Source organism: Rhinolophus ferrumequinum, chromosome 8, assembly GCF_004115265.2.
Source record: "Rhinolophus ferrumequinum isolate MPI-CBG mRhiFer1 chromosome 8, mRhiFer1_v1.p, whole genome shotgun sequence".
In the NCBI taxonomy this organism is placed as follows: domain Eukaryota; kingdom Metazoa; phylum Chordata; class Mammalia; order Chiroptera; family Rhinolophidae; genus Rhinolophus; species Rhinolophus ferrumequinum.
In genome coordinates, this window is record NC_046291.1 from 63660227 (window position 1) to 63679826 (window position 19600).

The following is a 19600-nucleotide window of genomic DNA, read 5'->3' on the forward strand; positions in this document are numbered from 1 at the left end:
CATGGCTTAAGTGGCATTAGATGTCTAGAAGTGAATTACAATTTTTTTTTTAAATGAAGTTTATTGAGGTGACAATTGTTAGTAAAGTTACATAGATTTCAGGTGTACAATTCTGTAATACTTAAAATTTATTTTGTTTAATGTTATGAACGCTAATATACCAAATAATCTACACCAGCTAGAATTATGAATATAAAATTTCTGTTATTTTTTCTTGTTATTATTTAAATTTGTATAAAATATGTGTTGGCTCAAGAAGAATTCTTCCCAATTTCACATAGTTAACGCATTCTCGCTTAATATTGTGTTCATTCGCAGTCTACTTCCCCATTCTGCTGATTAAATGTGCTCATTTTTTGCACATAAAATTAACAGCTTTATCAATCATAATTAATTATTACAGCACTTTACTCTGGCATTAACTGTATTAAATGTAAACATACTTAAAACTGAATTATAGAATCTTTTTTTTTTTTCTTTCTTTTTTTTTCTTTCTTTTTAATTTATTGGGGTGACAATTGTTAGTAGAATTACATAGATTTCAGGTGTGCAATTCTGTATCACATCATCCATAAATCACACTGTGTGTTCACCACCCAGAGTCAGCATTTAAAGCACATAAGGAGATTTTTCTTCAAGTTACATCTAGAATACTTTATTAGAAAAATAACAAAATTATTGTTAATTAGCAATAAATTAAAAGAAATCTTACCTGATTTGTATTCCTGGTATTATTATACTGATTAGACATGATGGTCACCTATATAATCACTGTGTCAGTCATTGATCTTGCACAAGTCCTGGGATGCCAGATAAGACACTAAAGTGGACATCGAGTGATCCAGTCTTTCAAAGGCTAAGATTGAACTTGAAGCCAAACAGTAGATTTGGGCTGAAAACTGAGACCATTCTTGGTACATTATATGTTAACTGTTCGTTCCCGATTCAAGTATAAAAGAGATCTTTACAATTATTTTTATTTGATTTTCTTTCCTTAGCAAGGATGAATGTTTTTTCTTGTCCAACTCAAGTACCCATCTACTAATTCTTTTTCTTAAAAGGTTATATTATGGAAAATCGTAAGCATATGCAAAATTACAGTGAATGGTATCGTTAATCTCCATGTAACATTATTCAGCTTCAACTATGATCAGTTCTTGGCCGTTGTTTATTCTATATCCCCACCCACAACTTCTCCCTATGCCAGGTCATTCTGAAGCAAATCTCAGACATCATATTTCACCATAAATATTTTAGCATATATCTCTAAAAGATTAGGGGGAAAAACCAATCCCTACAATACCACTACCATTAAAAATGTTAAAAATTTCTTAATTTCAAATACCAAGTCAGTGTTGAATATCCCTGATTTTCTCCATTTTCTGTCTTAAAGGTTATTCAAATCGGTGTCTAAATAAGATCCATAAATAGCGGTTGATTTTAATTTTTAGATTTCTTCCCAAATCTCCTTATATTCTTGTAATTTACTTCTTGAGGAATTTGTATTGTCTCTTATAGTTTCTAATAGTCTGGATTTTGCTGATTCCATCCTGGTGGTGCCATTTAACATGTTTTTCTGTCCCTTTCATTTCCAGTAAATTGGTAGTTATGTCTAGAGACTTGATCAGATTCAGGTTCAATTTATTTTGGCAAGAACACTTATTGATGGAATTTTTGTGCTCGTCTTTTTCTATTACAAATAGTGCTGCAGTGAATGGCTTTGTTCATATATCTTTTAATGCTTTTGCCAGCGTAGAGTTCAGAAGGATTTCTAAGTAAGGGTAAACCCATATGAAATTCACTATACATCTTCAATTTCCCTCTTTTTTGGTGAGATGCATCATTTTGTATTCCCACTAGCAACTAAAGAAAAAGCATGTTTTCCCATAGCTTTACAGAGTGGTTTGTTAAATATTTGTGTTTTTGCCAACCTGATAGATGATAAATTGCAACTTAGTGTAATTGTTTTTTTTTCTTTTTATTTGTTTTATTTCTTTGTTGAGGTATAGCTCACTTATAATAAAATGCACAAATCTTAACTGTACATCTCAGTGGATTTTGACAAATAGATACACACATGTAACCAACACTAAATTGTTCACTGATTACTGTTGTTTATATCTAAGGATGGATTATCTGGCCCAAAGGGCTTTTATGGTATTTCAGGGTGCCTATTTAGAGTTTTATATTGGATCATCACAATAAATCACATAGTTTCTGATTCTTTTATAAATTTATTATTTTTGTTATTTTAATACATCAGCATTCTGCATATATCATCATCCACCTTAGATATAGATTTCATTTGGCTTATTGCCCAGCAAAATGAACTGGAATCACCTAGAAATCTGTATATTGATAAAGATACTATTTTAAGTCTTTTTGTTCTTTTACAACTTTATTTTTCTTCATTGTTGGCCTGAGGATAGAAGTGGAGTCAATGAGTGAATTTATAAAAAAAAAAAAAAATTAGGACGTTCTGCAAAATATTGGAAGTGTCTAATGAAAAATGGTAGCTTTATTTTTACTTTTATAGTCTATTTAATTGGTCTTTCCCTAGGCCCAAAGGCAGCAGCATTGATTTTTTGTTTTTTAAGCTATAAAAATGTGTCTACATCTTTCACCCATGTGTTTTAATTTTTTTTGTACGACATGGACCAAATATGTCAAAGAAATCTAATTCTAAAAGTTGTGTCTGCTGCAACAAACTTTAGAGATTGTAGATGACAAATACTTGGAATTAGTTTAGGTAGTCTTTAAGCAAACACTAGAGTGTCAGATTTTAAAATACTATGTACCTTTATTTTTTGGTGGATAAAATAGAGATTCTGAATGTATTCCTGCAGTGTTTAGTTCTTATTTAAATGTACTTTTCTTCTAAATTTTATAATTGTAGCACTTTAACACTTCCTGAAGAAAAGATTTGACTTTGACTTTGTGTCTTTTAAAGTAATGTTTGGGTTATTTTTTCCCCCCTTATAGTCCTAATTTTGAATCAGTAACCAGAACAGCACAAAGATAAACTCAAGGTTAAAGTAATCAGGGAATGACAGCTAGAAATAGCATGCATTATAAAGACTCTTTGTAGGACTTGTCTTCTGAAGGTTTTGTATCTTCAGTATTGATCTGTTAAAGCATTCAGGCTGCTAAGTATTCTAGTAGCCAAAAATATATAAAATATGTATCTTTCTTCAAGTTTCTGACTTGAGTAGCATTTTTGTATATGTTTAAAAGTATTGATGTGGAATACATGAGTTCTACGTACACATGAGTAGCAGTCAGAATCTGCCCTGGAAACAGATACCTCTTGAGGAGGTCTTTACTGAGTAGAGGGGCCTTTAATTCAGGAAATGGCTACACAGGTGATAAAGCTGAGAAGCCAAACAGGACTGTGAAGCAATACAGGGATTAACAACAGCAGGAAGTCACTGCCATGCCTAAATCAGAGGGACATTTAGTAAAAGCAAAGCTGTGCCATATCCCATGAGCTAAGGTTACCCAGAGGTACTTGCAACTGTAGTAGAACTGTCAAGAAAAGATGGAGCAAATGGAGAAAATGCTTCGGCTTTTCCTTTCCTGCCTTCCTTCAATCTCGCACTGTTAGTGTCTCCCTTTGGCTGAACCCAGCTGGAAACCAGCTGATAGGGGTGTGTCTGAGAAACACAGACTGGTCTTTGATATGGAGCAGATCAGGGAGATGAACCCCCCAAACTTGTCAACAGACACCCCCAAATACTAATTATTTGCTACATTTTTTTTAAAAAAGTCATAAAATTTGGGAAAAATTTAAATTTAGCTGAAATTTTGGTTTCAATGCTACATGATTTTTTACTATGTCTTTAAGTATCTTTAAATAAATATTCACCTAATATTTTAAACAAAAATTTATCTATGAAGTCATGGAGTTGAAAGATTAAAATTGCATATTCAAGGTCGTATTCTAGTAGGTACTGAAGTTGGAACTATAGCTAGGCCTCCTAACAATTTGTCCAATGACTTTTTCCCATCCTACGCGGAAGGATTGGATGAAAACCAATTCATACACCAAAGTTCCATGTGATTCTGATGTTTATGAGCTTTACGATCTTGATCAAGTTTTTAACATCTCTGAGCTTCCGTGTCTTCATCTGTAAAATGGGAATAATGATGCTCATGAAGGCTGGCAGCGAAGACATGTCAAAAAGGTTAAAAAGTATGGAAAGCTCTTAAAAATTTTCTGGGACTGTATGAATTAATGGGTTATTTGAATTACTTCACCTTTTTCCCCCCATAAATGCTTTAAAAACAGTTCTTAAATTGGTCAGTATTCCAAACCATTTTCTCTTTCGCCACCTCCCAGCTTTTTGTTTAACTAAGTGCTTATTTTAAGGAGGATTTTGTGTTAGAAGATGAACTGATAGGATGAAAAAGTATTAAGTATTTAACTTAGAAAATAATTTCTAAGTTTCTAAGAAAAAATTTATATTAGAAAATATAGATTGAACATTTGCATTGTGGAAGACACATTTTAAAAACATTAAATGGGCCCCTCTTTTGTTCTAAATCTAGATCAGAAAAGCAGTACAGACCTCCAAGATATCTAAGGAACAAACACTAAAAAACAACACAAGCAGGTGTGGTGGCAGGAACATCAAAGGCTAAATGAAATCAGGTAAGAACTGAGGGAAATTGCAATAGGAACACCTAGGAATCACTAAGACTTGCACTTCTATAATTAGATGTTTTATAACTTTCCATGTCAATTAAACCATGGTATTCAAAATTTAAAGTTATAGTTTCAATGTGAGTCAGATTAAAATCCTTTCATTTCTCCAGTTTAATTTGGAATTCAGTGAATATATTAATATGCTTTTACTTTCCTTAGGGAAAAAAAGATAGTCTCTATCTGTTAATTACTCTTCTGCGCTCTCACTCATACTTGTAACTACTTACGTATCTAGCACTTTGGATTATAAGTATTGTTTACATATTTGTCTTTCCCATAGAGTGGTAAGCTAGGGCAAACATCCCATCATATTCATCTTTTTCATTGTAGGATACACAGCAGAAGACACATAAATGCTTTCAACCAATGAACGAATGAATGATCTAAAGGGTTCAAGTTGCTCAGTGACTTCTAGATGTAGCTGTATCATGCATGACTAGCTTATTCAATTTGGGTTTTTGACTTTTGTTATTATTTCCAACAATTACTTCAAGACAAATTAAAAACTAAATGATGATTCTATACTTGATTTTAAATTGTAATCTTTGAAAAATAAACTTTCCAAAGGCAAGGCAAAAAGAGAAGGCAGATGCGTTTTCCCTCCATTTGAGGCATATATATACCAGTTTTAATGATGGTTGTATTTATGAAATATGCTTTTTAAAATATATTTTAAGTGTATATTTTGTATCAAAATACGTAACTTTTATGATTTTATATTAAGTTAAATTTCCAAATACCATTTACCTTTGATTTAGGTGTTTTTTTATAGTATAAGAGTTTCTTATTCTGTCAAAAGATTCCTACATGTGAAGTAAAAGGCTCATGATTGGAAATGTTTCTACATCACTGTATAACTTAAAACAGAAAAACAAAATTATATAGACTTTGTCACCATACTGCTGCTATAAAAAGAAATTAGATTCATCTTATCCCTCAAAAGTTACCTTTTGTGGAGAGGAAGTTTGGGCCCATTAGACAAATTTTTCTTGAAAATTTGCATAACTTGAAACATGATAAAAAAGAAGGCCCTTAGGAGGTTTTAATTATGGTGCTCACTGATGCGAGCTCAAATGTAATGGGTGAAAGTTTTTGATCTTGGCTATGTCATACTCTTATTAATGTGTATATTAAGTTGTTAATGAGCTTGATAGAAGAGGTGCATATATATTTTTGTGGAAAATAATTCTTTTTGTTGACCTGGGATGACATAAAGATGATGGAAGTGAGGAACATTCAAGTAATATAATAACCTTAATGTCTTGCAACTTGTAGCGCTAAAAATTGTACAAAAAGATGAATTCCAAGAAAATGTTCTGTGTTATTCTAGAAAGCAGGTTAATTTCAACACATGTTCAGTAAAATTTTTTAAAAAATTAATGGTAAAAGGAGGACAGTTAGACTGTGGCTCAATTTGTGGAGAATTTAGGGACCACCAGAAAATAAAGAGTTTAAGCTCTGTCAGTTTTTCTCAACTTTTAAAAATCTACAATTCCCTTTTATTAAAATAATTTAAAGTACAATATTCTTATGTATCACCATGACAGACTCCATTTGAGAATCTCGGGCCTGCAGAAGGTAAGGGCCTACAATGATCCCTAAGTTTTGTTGGGTAATTTAGCATGTGCTGGGTGATATGTTAAGTACTTTACATGCTTTATTTCATTTACTCCTTTACAGTGTTGCTGCAGAGTAGGAATCAATGCTATCCCCATTTTACAGATGAGAATCTTGAGGTTCAGAGGATTAAAGTTATTTGTCGAAGGCAAATTACTAGTTTATTTGAAGGTGGTATTGGAGCACTCGTTTTTAACTCCTGTGCTCCATGACCTTGGAGTTGAGCAGTTTTTTCTTTTTCCCACAGGGTTCCATTCACACCACCTGAAATCTAATTGGTTTAGCATTGCTACCATGCTTCCCTGAAAATAAGACCTAGCCGGACCATCAGCTCTAATGCGTTTTTTGGAGCAAAAATTAATATAAGATCGGGTCTTATATTATATTAAAAGAAGTCTTGGTCTTATAGTAGGATTTGCTCCAAAAGACGCATTAGAGCTGACGGTCTGGCTAGGTCTTATTTTTAGGAAAACCTGGTAAAAAAAAAAAAGATTTTGCCAAATTTTAATTCTTTGACATCTGTACTGAGGAAACTACTCACACAGAATTTACAAATATAAAGTTATATTTTATATTTAAATTTATAAAATTATATTTAATAATTAATATGTTTTCTCAAACTACACCCCTTGAAAACCTTGATACACTTCCCCAGGGTCCCTTGCTCCTTGTTTCAGAATGACTGGTTTACAGTTTAAGAGGAAGTTATTTATATTGGCCATGTGATTATGAATTACAATTTTTATTTTAATTAACAGTTTTTGATAATAAAGTTTGAGGGGTTTATTTGTCCAGCTTACTACTTTTACTACAATTCCTACAAGGGATGTTTTTAATCAAATTTCTGTTAGAAATACATGTAGCCTCTTGCTCACAATTTTAGTTTTAAAGCATTATTTTAATAGTATCACCTTTATATTAATACAAAGGATATCATGGGGTCTTACCCACAACAATTAAATGTTGTCTGGAAATGTGTCTTTAAAGATGAAATTGAGACCAGTGTTTTTACTGTGGTACCTAGAACTCTCTCTGAGCCCAGCTCCTGAGCTCGTTCCTTAGTCAATAGTTAGTTGTCAGACTTCCTTCTCCAGCCTCTGTGTACACTTGACACACTTCAGGAGTGAGAAGTGGATCAAATAGCTGAGCCTAAGGTGTCAGTGCCGCTGAGTTCCTTCCTTGTTGGAGGGGCTAAAGCTTTGGCGTTCAGCCTACTCTGGGCCCTAATTTTCCACAGATCTCCAGGCTGTTAGTTCCATTTATGGAACTTGAATGTACTCTCTCGCTCTGTTTTTCACAATCCATGTTTGTTTGCTTATTGTTTGGTTAAATGACTTCTGACTCTACTATTCTCTTGCACTCCATGTTTCTCTTGTTCTGCCAAAATGGGTAACTAAGCAGTTGCCCTAGAAATCTCAGGAAGCTCTGGGTAATTTCTGATGTTCTGAGGAGACTGATTCTACATCTAGATCTTTGGCACCCTCTTGGCAGGACGAGGACCTGTACAGAGAGTAGATTCCTGAGAACTCAAAAATGTCCTTCATCAGGCTGGTTTATCTTGCAGGTGGTTGCACTGCAACTGTGCATATCTAGGAAATAGGTTAATATATCATCAGGCAAACGGTCACTCAAGAGGTTTTTTGCAGTACCATCATATACAACGGTACAAAGGAAAGGCCAAATAACATTAGGAGACACTTAAATTGGCATATTTGGACAGGGAAAGTTGCCTTGCATTCATTGCCTCTTCAGATGTGGAGGAGGTTATGTACCGCAGAGTGCTAACTTGGTCTAGCCTGTCAATGAGGAACAGGGCAGGGTTCTCTTCTCCACAGTTACCACTTGTACTATTCTTATGTCCATCACATTTCTTACCTATATTTCCTAAATTATATTCTACAAAACAGAAATATTGTTCAAGATACTCGATGGAGAACAATCGATTTCATTGGTCTTACAAATTAAGAAAATACTTTATATGTCTTCCCCTTTTTGGAGAACGTTAATGCACCTTAACGTAAGCAAGTTTCTGTGAAATCCTGCACCGTAGAGGCTTGTCGAATTTTGTTTAGTTCACCATTTCCCACTTCCCCCCAGCATCTCATTGACATTACTTTTTTATAGAACACTACTTGGAAAATGTTAGCCTGCATTCAGAAGCTAGCCCCAGGTTCTTGAGGTTCTTGAGGGCATAACAAATGTTTCTGGATTTGTGGGGCACTCAGGATAATCAGAGAAATGGGCTGTTCTTATCTGATGGGTCAAGGTTGTTGATTTCCAAAGTTGGGATGGAGCTTACTAGAATTATTACATGCAAAGTAGCAGGTTCATGTCCTATATGCACAAAGCCACTTCTGTTGGTTTGTATGTTCTAATATGGCTCTCTGGTGCTGAAAATGTAAGGGAACTGAGCTAGATGGTTTTTTAAGTGCTATATTTTTGTTTAAGCAAATCCATTATGAAATAACTTCCGGTTTTGCTTCACTCTCATGCACCCATCCTCCATTTGACAGTTTCAAATGTAATTGTAAAAATACTTCTGTCAAAAAGTACATACTGGGAAAACACACAGTGAAGTGTCATCTATAATATCACCTCTCCTTTATACATACAAACAAAACCCCTGTCCCATGTAAGTGAATTGACTTCAAAGAAGATTGCACATATATAAAATAAATGATAATTATGAAAATTATTTAGAAATATTTTAAAGTATTATTTTTTGAAAACCCAATATAAAATGGTACATATGCCATAATTACAGTGACTTGAAATATACATTCATGTAGACAAGGGCTAGACACTTATAGAAAAATGAAAATAAACATTGTATTAAAGTATTGTAATTGTTGCAATTACAACAATAAAAATTGTAACTTTTAATTTTATGCCAACTTAATTTTGTATTTTAATAAAGATGAAACAAAACTCTTTTCTATGATTTTATTAAATCTGCCATAAGCAAGGGATCAACTACAATATTTTGGAATGTCCATTTAGAGCTGATTATGGTTTTACTCTAAAAATGACTGCATAATATTTAAATAATATAGTGAAAGGTCATTAAGATTTATTTCTTATATTAGTGTATAAAAATCAAATATACTTGTTCTCCCATTCCCCTAGGACCTCAATCATCTCTTAACGTTTAAAATAATCTCTTCGTTAGTCCTTATTTACCTGATCCCCTCCTTTATTTTCCGTTTTTATTGATCACCCCTCTTACCAGCCCATCCTCCATCTTGCTGCCTTTGGAATCTTTCTGAAACACAGATCTACTGAGCAGGTCGGGTCAGCTTAGTACCCCTCAGCCTGTCCGTATGAAATAGTGCTCGGGCATGTTTCGTGCTTGCCTATGCTCATGCTGTTACTTCTGCCTCGGAGTGGTCACTTTCTGTCTCAGTGGCGGCCCTTGCAGGACATTTGTCCTTGTTCAAAACATCCATAGAGCCATTTGGTCCACGCCAAAATATCCTTGATATTTGGTCCTGTTCAAAATGTGCATAGTTAATATAAACCCTGCTTTTCTGCAAGATTCTAACCTAGACCCCTCTACCTAACCCCATTTGCCATTACCAGGTAGGCTGCCAAGGTAAGAAGGGTTGTTATTGGCAATACAGCCACAGCACAATTAGCAGAGCAATAAAACATATTTTTTATGTAAGAATCCTGTAAAGCAAACATAGAAATAAATGTTGTAGGCTCTCTGAACCCAGGGACATTTTCTAGGTGTGGACATTTTTTTTTTTTAATCAGTTTCAGGTATACAAAACAATGTGAAAGTCAGACATTTACACCTCTCACAAAGTGATAAACCCTCTCCCCCAGTCTATTCAATAAATGGTGCTGGGAAATCTGGACAGACATGCAAAAAAATGAAGTTGGACCACTTCTGTATGCCATATACAAGAATAAATTTAAAATGGATTGAAGACTTAAATGTAAGATTCGAAACCATAAAACTCCTAGAAGAAAATATGGGAAGTAAATTTGCAGACATTACCCTTAGCAATATTTTTACTGATAGATATATCCCCTCGGGCAAGGGAAGTAAGAAAAAAAATAAACATATGGGATTACATCAAACTGAAAAGTTTTTTCACAGCAAAGGAAACCATCAATAAAACAAAAAGGCATCCTACTGAATGGGACAAGATATTTGTCAATGATACATCTGGTAAGGGGTTAATGTCCAAAATTTATTAAAAAACTCATTTAACTCAACACCAGTAAAACCGACAACCAAAAAAAAAAGAGGACACGAGGAGACAGAGAAGGACATTAGAGGCCCAATTAAAAAATGGACAGAGGACACGAGGAGACATTTTTCTGAAGCGTGGACATTATTGACAGGACCAAATATCAAGGACCATTTGGCATGGACCAAATATGCTCATAAATGTTTTGGACAGGACCAAATTTCAAAGACATTTTGGTGTGGACCAAATGTCTCAGTGGACATTTTGGACAGCACCAACTGTCTGTTAATCGTGTCTGGCAAATACCTAATCCATGTTAGGGATTTAGTATATGGTCTGAATGAATAAACAGGTGACTAAAACCACATGAAATTAAATTTCTACTACTAGTTATTTTTTCAACTTATATAGGTTTATGATTGTAAAAAATGATTGAGATAATATCTATTTCAGATGTAAAATGGAATCTGAGATAAAATCCTTTCTCAGTGAAAAGAACATTGGAAATGAATGTCTTTCGGACCTTACAAATTTTGGTGAGATTTTTTTTTTTAATCCTATATTTAAAGGGGAGTTTTGTTTTGAAGATGAAAGTGGGCCACTCACTTCATGTTCTTTTAATATTAACTGGTTTGTTTTTTTTCTAAAGGAATCCAAAAATAAGTCTACACTCTAAAAACCTGTTTTGAAGAAACTTAAAATAATGTGTCACCTTGATTTGATTTTGTTTCCCCACAGAACAAGAGTTATCAGAACAATATTTCACATATCTTAAAAATGTGATAAATCCTATTCAGCAATTGAGAGCAGACCTAAAATACAGACAGCATCACATTTCACAGCATTCACATTCACATACGGAGTTTAACTCAACGGAAGTACTGGAAGAGGTCAGTATGTTACCTTTACTTTTAATAATGTGATAGTTCACTTTTGTCCCAACTAAAACATTTTGAGATAAGAAACAAACATGTGTGTCTTGTGTATTTTAATACAAGCTATAGCCAATTTTGTCTACTCAACATCTTAAAAATATCCCTAAAGCTGTCCAAGCATGATCATTTCTCACCTGGAATGTTACAATGGCCTAATAACCAGTCTCCCTGTTTTGATCCTTGCCCCTCCTCCCAATACATTCTGGAATCTACCTTCAGTGCAGGAGGGTCAAGTCACACGCCCTAATAAATTCCCTCCGGGCTCCTGCTGGCCCATCATTTCTCCCTGTACATCAGGCCCCTCTCTGCTTCTTCAGTCTCCTCTACCTGACACATCCTCCCCTCCTAGACCTTGTCACACGATGCTGGCCTTCTTTCTGTTCTCACACATGGCTTGATCTTTTCTGTTTCAAGGCCTTTGCATGGGCTGTTTCCTCCATCCCACTGATGGCACTTTTTGTCCTTTAGGTCTTCGTTTAAATATTCTCTCCTCTGAAAGGCCTGTCATCACCCACCTGAGAGAAGCCACAGTCATTCCCTAGGACCTCACCCTGCTTTTACATTACTTACCTTCTGATAATTTCGTAGCTATTTTTCATTAGTTTATTGTCTACCTTCCCTGATTGGAGCATAAACTCCATGATCATAGTTACAGTAGATGTAGGCTTTTAGGTGATTTTTCTTACTCTATTTTTTAGTTATTCTGTAGAGTTGTTATATTGCTTTAATAAATAATAATTTTAAAAATATTAAAAAATCCCTTGCCTAGCTGGGGATTTTAGGCAAGGATTCAAGAGAAGGAAGGGTGATTGACACAAACAATCTGGTAAGCTCTCTGCCTTACCACAAACAAACCCAAAATGTGGGTACAAGGGGCTAGGACCCCACTGTACTTCCTAGGCCCATTTTTGGGCTATGTGTCTAGATGCTCCCTCTGATAAGCACTGCCTGGCTGTGGCATCTCTTAACTTCTTCCACAGGTCCTCGAGGTACTTTCTCTTATCTAAGTTTTTATCAGTTATTTGCTTTTGAGGATAATTCCTGTACCTTTAAATGTAAATATTGGATGAATCACAATTATTTGCATATTGCTTGTTTTAAATGTCCCATAGGTTGACTTTGTGAAAAAACAATTGAAAGCTGTGTTTGAAAGACTTAGCCTGGAGCAACAGAAATTAGAAAGTAGTCTTTCAGACTGGAGTATGAAAGTAAGTGTCATACAGATAATAATTTGTTTATCAATTTGTCGTTTGTGTTAAATAAAGTAATCACGTAATTTTTTTTCAGATACTAGATCATTCTTCAAAAGAAAGGAATAACATGCTTAGTAAACTGCCTACGGAATTAGAAACTTTGGAATGCCCATATTCTGATTTGAAATCTTCAATTTTTAATGAGTTCTATAACTTAACAGAGAAATATCAAAAGAAACTTCAAGAGTTTGATCTGCAGTTAGAAGACATATACAGGTAATAAGATAAAACTACTTGAATTATTGGGGGTGGCCAGTTAGCTCAGTTGGTTAGAGCACTATGCTCTTAACAACAAAGTTGCCAGTTCGATCCCCACATGGGCCACTGTGAACTGCGTCCTCCACAACCAGATTGAAACAACTACTTGACTTGGAGCTGATGGGTCCTGGAAAAACACACTTAAAATAAATAAAAGTTAAAAAAAAAAAAAAGAAAGAAAGAAACTACTTGAATTATATAGATTTTTGCCACTAAATTTATAGTTTTGTGGGAGGTTACTATATTTCTGATTTACTGCTTTCATAGTTACTATGTGATTGGAATACAGTCAATCGATAAATATTCAGATTGACCATTGAATAGTCAAGATAATTTCTTCAAGATAATTTCCCTGAAATAATGGTTTTAAAGATTTATGTAAGGTTGAAACATGATGAAAATAGTCCTCTCACTGGGCTCTTTACTAGCCAAGTAAGAAATCCTAGGTGCAGTGTGAGGCTTTCCTGACCTAAGCTTCTTTTTTACATCTCTGTGGCGATGGTCACATCTTCCTCCGTAACAGACACATTTTGGTCTCCTAGGAGCCCCCTCCCTCCCTGCCTCCCTGCCTTCCTGTTTTCCTTCCATCTTGCAATAAAGTTGAGGAAAAAAATTGAATAATATATCGTTCATATGTGTTGATTGATTAATTAATTAATTACACTTTAATTGAAACTCAGTCACACTAAAGTGTTAACTCACCATGCACTTAGTTTAAGTCTCCAATTATAAAACAAATATCCTCTCTCCCCTCCCCATCCTGACCTTATTAAAGAGATTTTTCCTAATTTATTAGGAAGAGTAAGTTGTAAAATCAGCCAAAGTTTCAAAATAAAGAATAACTGGGGGTCGGCTGTGGGGGTGAAACTTGCACAGCCAAATATAGATATATAATATCAAAATAAATTAGAAAGTTTTAAATGTCTGGGAATATGCAGCAGATAAGTAGAACAAAAAGACATACAGAAAACAGAAAATATCTCTAATAATTTAAATTATTATAAAGGAAAAATTTCAAACCTAAGGGAAAGATTGATTGGGACAACTACCAAAGGCATAACATACATATGCTGGGAATACCAAGAGAAGAGAAAAGAATACTAGAAATATTTGAAGCAACAGAGACTGAGAATTTCCCCCAGTTAATGTCAGACACCAAACCATAGATCCAGGAAGCTCAGATAACACCAGACATGCCAAATACCCCCAAAAAACTATACCTACACAAATCATATTCAGACTTCTGTAGACTATCTCCTTAATATTTAGCCAAAGTGGTTGAAAATTTATGTCCATACAAAAACCTGAGCATGGATGTTTATAGCAGGTTTATTAATTATTGCCAAAACTTGGAAGCAACCAAGATATCCTTCAGTAGGTGAATGGATAAATAAACTGCTACATCCAGATAAGGGATTATTATTCAATACTAAAAGGAAATGAGCTATCAAGCTGTGAAAATACATAGAAGAAACTTAAATGCATTTTACTAAGCGAAGGAAGCTAATCTGAAAAGGCTGCATACTGTATGATTCCAACTCTATGACATTCTGAAAAGGACATAACTATGGAGGCAGTAAAAAGATCAGTGGTTGCCAAGGGTTAGGGTGAGGAAGGTATAAATAGGCAGAGCACAGATTTTTAGGGCAGTGAAATTATCTGTATGATGCTACAGTGGTGGACACGTGCCATTAGGCATTTATCAAAACTCATAGAACGCACACCTAATGTAAACGACGACTTTTGATCATAATGATGCGTCAGTGTAGGTTTATTGATTGTAATCAATGCACCACTGTGGTGCAGGATGTTGAGAGTAGGGACGTTGTACATATGTGAGGACTGAAGAAATATGGGATTTTTTTGTACTTTTGCTCATATTTATCGTACTCCTCAAACTACTCTAAACAATAAAGTTTACTAATTTAAAATACGAAGAAAAAAGTACATTTCATTGCTATTTAACTGTTACAGGGCATAAAAAAGAAAAAAGCTTTTAAGTTATGTTTATGAAGCAGCATTACATTGATAGAAAATTTGAAAAGTATTGCACAAAAAAGAAAATGACAGCCTAGTCTCACATCTATTGATACAAAAATCCTAAATAAAATACTTGCAATGAGGATCCACCAACACATTACAATAATGAATCTAAATAGATCTTCTGTAGCTTACCTTCATGGACTCTAAAATACCATTAAAAATTTGAGCATCTGTCCTTAAAAAAATGTTAAACTGTTACAATTATGATGAATACACTTAACCATTATAAAATATATAAACCCTTCAAAACCTAAAGGGAAACAATAGAAGCATTTTCATAACTGACAAGCATCTGCCATCACCACCATTATTTAATGTTATTCTGCATATTCTAGGCAATAAAATTAGACAAGAGAAAGAGTTATAAAACACTGAAAGAAATAGCTAGAGTTATCTTATTTGCAGATAATGAGTTTTTATTTGGAAAATCCAAGGCATTCACAAGAAAAAAATCTAAACAAGTAATAAGATAATTTAGTGATATAAAATTAACATAATAGAACCAAACTTGGTTTTATAGACAAGCAATGGCCAGCTAAAAGATATAATGAAAAGAACGTACTTTGCAGTAGCAACTATAAATATAGTATATGTAGGAACTTGTTTAACAAGAAATGATCTATACTACTGGAAGAAGACTTTAAAACGTTACTGAAGAACATAAGACTTGAATAAGCCATACCTTATTTTTAGAACAGAAGATTCAACAATTACAGATATTTTCCCCCTAAGCCTACAAATTTAATGTGATTCTAATAAAATTATTCACAAGGTTTTAAAAATTAATCTGAATTTTAGTTTTCCATTAAAAAAGAAATAAGCAAAAACAGTTAGAAAAATTCTGGGGGTGGGAGGAAGCAATAATGAGGACCTTTGCTATTACACGAGGTCTGACAATTAAGTTCACAAACTTTGTTGCAACAATGTTCCTAACCTTTTTTGATATCAGAGGGATTATTCATTATGAATTTGTACCAACTGGACAAATAGTTAACCAAGTTAACTATTTGGAAGTGCTGTAAAGGCTGTGTCAAAAAGTTAGACAGAATGACCTGAACTTTTTGCCAATTCATGGTTCTTGCATCACGACAATGTACCAGCTCACATGGCACTGTCTGTGAGGGGGGTTTTAGCCAGTAAACAAATAACTGTATCGGAACACCCTCCCTACTCAACTGATCTGGCCCCCAATGACTTCTTTCTTTACGTGAAGATAAAGGAAATATTGAAAGGAAGACATTTTGATGACATTCAGGACATCAAGGGTAATACGACGACAGCTCTGATCGCCATTCCAGAAAAAGAGTTCCAAAATTGCTTTGAAGGGTGGACTAGGTGCTGGCGTTGGTGCATAGCTGCCCAAGGGGAGTACTTCGAAGGTGACCATAGTGATATTCAGCATGAGGTATATAGCACTTTTTCTAGGATATGTTCGTGAACGTAATTGCCTGACCTCGTGTATTAAATTAAACATTTTATAAATGATATCATGTTGTCATGAATACATAGGTCAATGGATGTGATTTAGATTTTGACAATCATAAATACTTGCATAAGATTTGGATTCAAAATTAAGTTAAAGGGAAAAAAAGGCTGGGAGTGACGCATTCATTTTGTTGGTGTGGATCAGTCTCAGCAGTTGTAGCTTCCTGAAGCGCTGTGGACATTCCTAATCACAACAGAGGCATTGTGACTTCCTAGGAGCTGGAAATTGCTCCTCTAGCCCTTCCAATTATATTGCAAGTCATATAATATCTGGTCATCCATTCCTTTATACTTAAAGAACTTGAGTGGTGTCTTTCATCAGCAGCTAAACCTTACATGTGTGAGGGTGTGGGAAAGCAGGTATTTCATATTCTGCCAAAGGCGATCTAAATTGGTGTAACTTTTCTACAGACAGCAGTTTGGTAGGACTTATCATATCACAAAGCATATACCCTTTGTCCCAATGGTTTTCACATCTCAATAATACATCATATAAATATACTTGTATATAGTGATTTAGTTTTAGTTATTTACTGCAGTAGCTAAAGATTGAGGAAAGAATCTTAATATCAATAAGGACTAGTTTTACAGATAATTGTACAACCATACAATGTATATTACTCTCTGGACTGAAAAGAAAGAAAATAAAAAAAAAAAGAATGTGAATACTTACATTTACTAACATGGAATAATCTCCAACGGTTAGAGTTAAGGTGTGGTATTGGGTTAAGCAAACAAAATAATGTGCAGTGCACAATGTATAAAACAGGGAAAATTAAATGTACGCTCACACACAGAACCACACGCACAGACATATAAAAACAAATATATATATGTGTGTGTGTGTGTGTATATATACATATATACATTTTTTAACGTATATATTTGTTTTTATATGTCTGAAAAAATATGCAGAAATTGGTAACATTCATCAGCTCTAGGGCGGGGAGCTAAATGCCTGGGGGGGTAAGTGTGAGAGAGAATTTTTATTGTATGCCCCTTTTTTATTATTCCTTTTGGATTTTGAAGCATGTGAACATATTATCTATTCTAAAAACATAATTTTTTAAAAGGAAAATAACAAGGGTAAAAATTGAATGACAAATGGGAAAACATTGGAAACATATCAGTCACAAAAAATTAAAGTATTTAATATATGAAGACACTTTGCAAATTGATTGATAAACAGCCAAAAGGGACAAAAGAGACAAAGAAACAGTTTATCATTTATATTTTCAACAAGTATTTACTGAGCAACTACTGGCATAAAATAGATAAAAAGTCCTCTACTCATGAAGCAAGTTGGAGACAACAAACAATAAACATGACACTTAAATTATGCACCGTAGTGTATTAGAAGGCGAGATGTGCTATGAAATCATAGAGTTAGAGTAAAAGTCAAGTTGCTGAGGCTGTGGGGGAGTGGGGCAGATTGCAGTTTTGAATGGAAGTTTCAGGATAGGCCTGGTTGAAAAAGTGACATTGAAGCAAAGCCATGATGGGGCTTAGAGAGCTAACCATGCAGAAATTTGGGGTAATGGTGTTTTAGCCAGTGTTTACTGAGATGGGCATGTGGCTGGCAAAAGGCTAACATGGCAGCAACACAGTGATACATGGACAGAGTAGTAGAAGCTGCAGTCAAAGAAGTAGGGTGAAGAGGGGGACACTGAGAGCATTGTGGCCATTGTAAAAACTTTCAGATACAGGAAGCTGTTGGAAGCAGAAGTGTGAGAGAAGCATGCAAAGTAACAAGACCTAACTCATGGTTTAGCAGGATCACTTTGACAGTTGTGTTTAAGGTGGAGGTAGGGAAGAAAAAAAAAATTGAACACTTTATTAAAGTAATCCAGATGGGAGATAATGGTGGCCTAGATCAGGAAGTAGAAGTGGTGTGAAATAGCTTTTGGACGTATTGTAAAATTAAAGCCATCTGCTGACAGATTTCATAAGGTATGTGAGAAAAAAGAGAGCAACGAGAATAGGCCAACATTTCTGGGTTGAGCAACTGGAAGGATAGAATTACTATCAACTGAGATGGGAAAGACTAAGTGAAGCAAGATTTGACTGCGGGGAAGTCTGGCTTTCAGGTCCGGACATGTTGCCTCTGAGGTGCTGTCAGATACCTAAGTACCAATTTTGAGAAGGCAGTCAGTTCTGTGAGTCTGCAGGTTAGGGAGAGATCTGAGCTGGAGATACATGTGTGTGAGTCATCAGCATGCAGTTGGATGTGATCATCAAAATGAGTGAAGAGACAACATCAAAGATCAAAAACTGATCTCTTGGGTCTGCCGGCATTCAGGTGTCAGTGAGAAGAGGGGTAACCAACCAAGGACATTGAGAAAGGATCTGGGAGATATGAAGAAAACCAAGAGTGTGCTGCCCTGGAAGGCAAGTGAGAGGGAGTGGGCAGCGGTGTGAGCTGAGGAGGGGTCGTGCACCGAGTGAACGTGGCTAAGTCAAACAGAAGAGGACTGATCACTGACTGTGGCTTTAGATGGAGGTTTTCGTGACTATAGAAGAAGTGGGAAGGAATGCCTGATGGGGTTGGATTTGAGTGAATGGATGGAGAACACTGAAGACAATGAGACTAGACAACGCTTTTGAGAATATCTTTTGAAAAGGAGAGCAAGAAAGGAGGGCGAGACTTTATTGTTGTTGTTTTCTCTTTTGTTTTACTCAAAATGGGAGAAATATCATATGCTTGATGCTAAGGAGAAGAATCCAGCAATGGGATACAATACACAAAGGGAGGACTAAGCACTGATGATTTATTTACCACAGTAACAGGTGGGGATACAGAGTATATGGTGCAGACACTGGGAGGTGAACAGATGTCATGCTGGCAATCCATGGAACTCTAGGTGGTAATTCTAAATACAATGACAAAGAAATTTATGAAAACCTCTGTACTCATCAAAGCAATGAAAAATTTAAAAGTAATCAGATTTTTACCTACAAAATGGTGACACATAAAATAAATTTATCTATGGTTAAAATATGGGACAAATGGGCATTTTTATACAGGATTGGTGTGCAAACTCTTTTGGAAAGCAATCTGGCAATATTGCATCCAAAATCTTCATAAATGTTAATAATATTTTTTCT

At 34.8% G+C, this 19600-nt stretch overlaps 1 protein-coding gene across 1 annotated transcript in view; it reads left to right on the forward strand.

The window, feature by feature from the left end:
- Positions 1 to 19600, forward strand: part of CCDC148 (coiled-coil domain containing 148) — a 224129-nt gene that overhangs the window by 67005 nt on the left and 137524 nt on the right. The window contains 6 exon segments of the mRNA XM_033112425.1: positions 4549 to 4594; positions 4597 to 4651; positions 10975 to 11057; positions 11260 to 11411; positions 12569 to 12664; positions 12744 to 12925. Coding sequence (XP_032968316.1) covers positions 4549 to 4594; positions 4597 to 4651; positions 10975 to 11057; positions 11260 to 11411; positions 12569 to 12664; positions 12744 to 12925 — 614 coding nt within the window.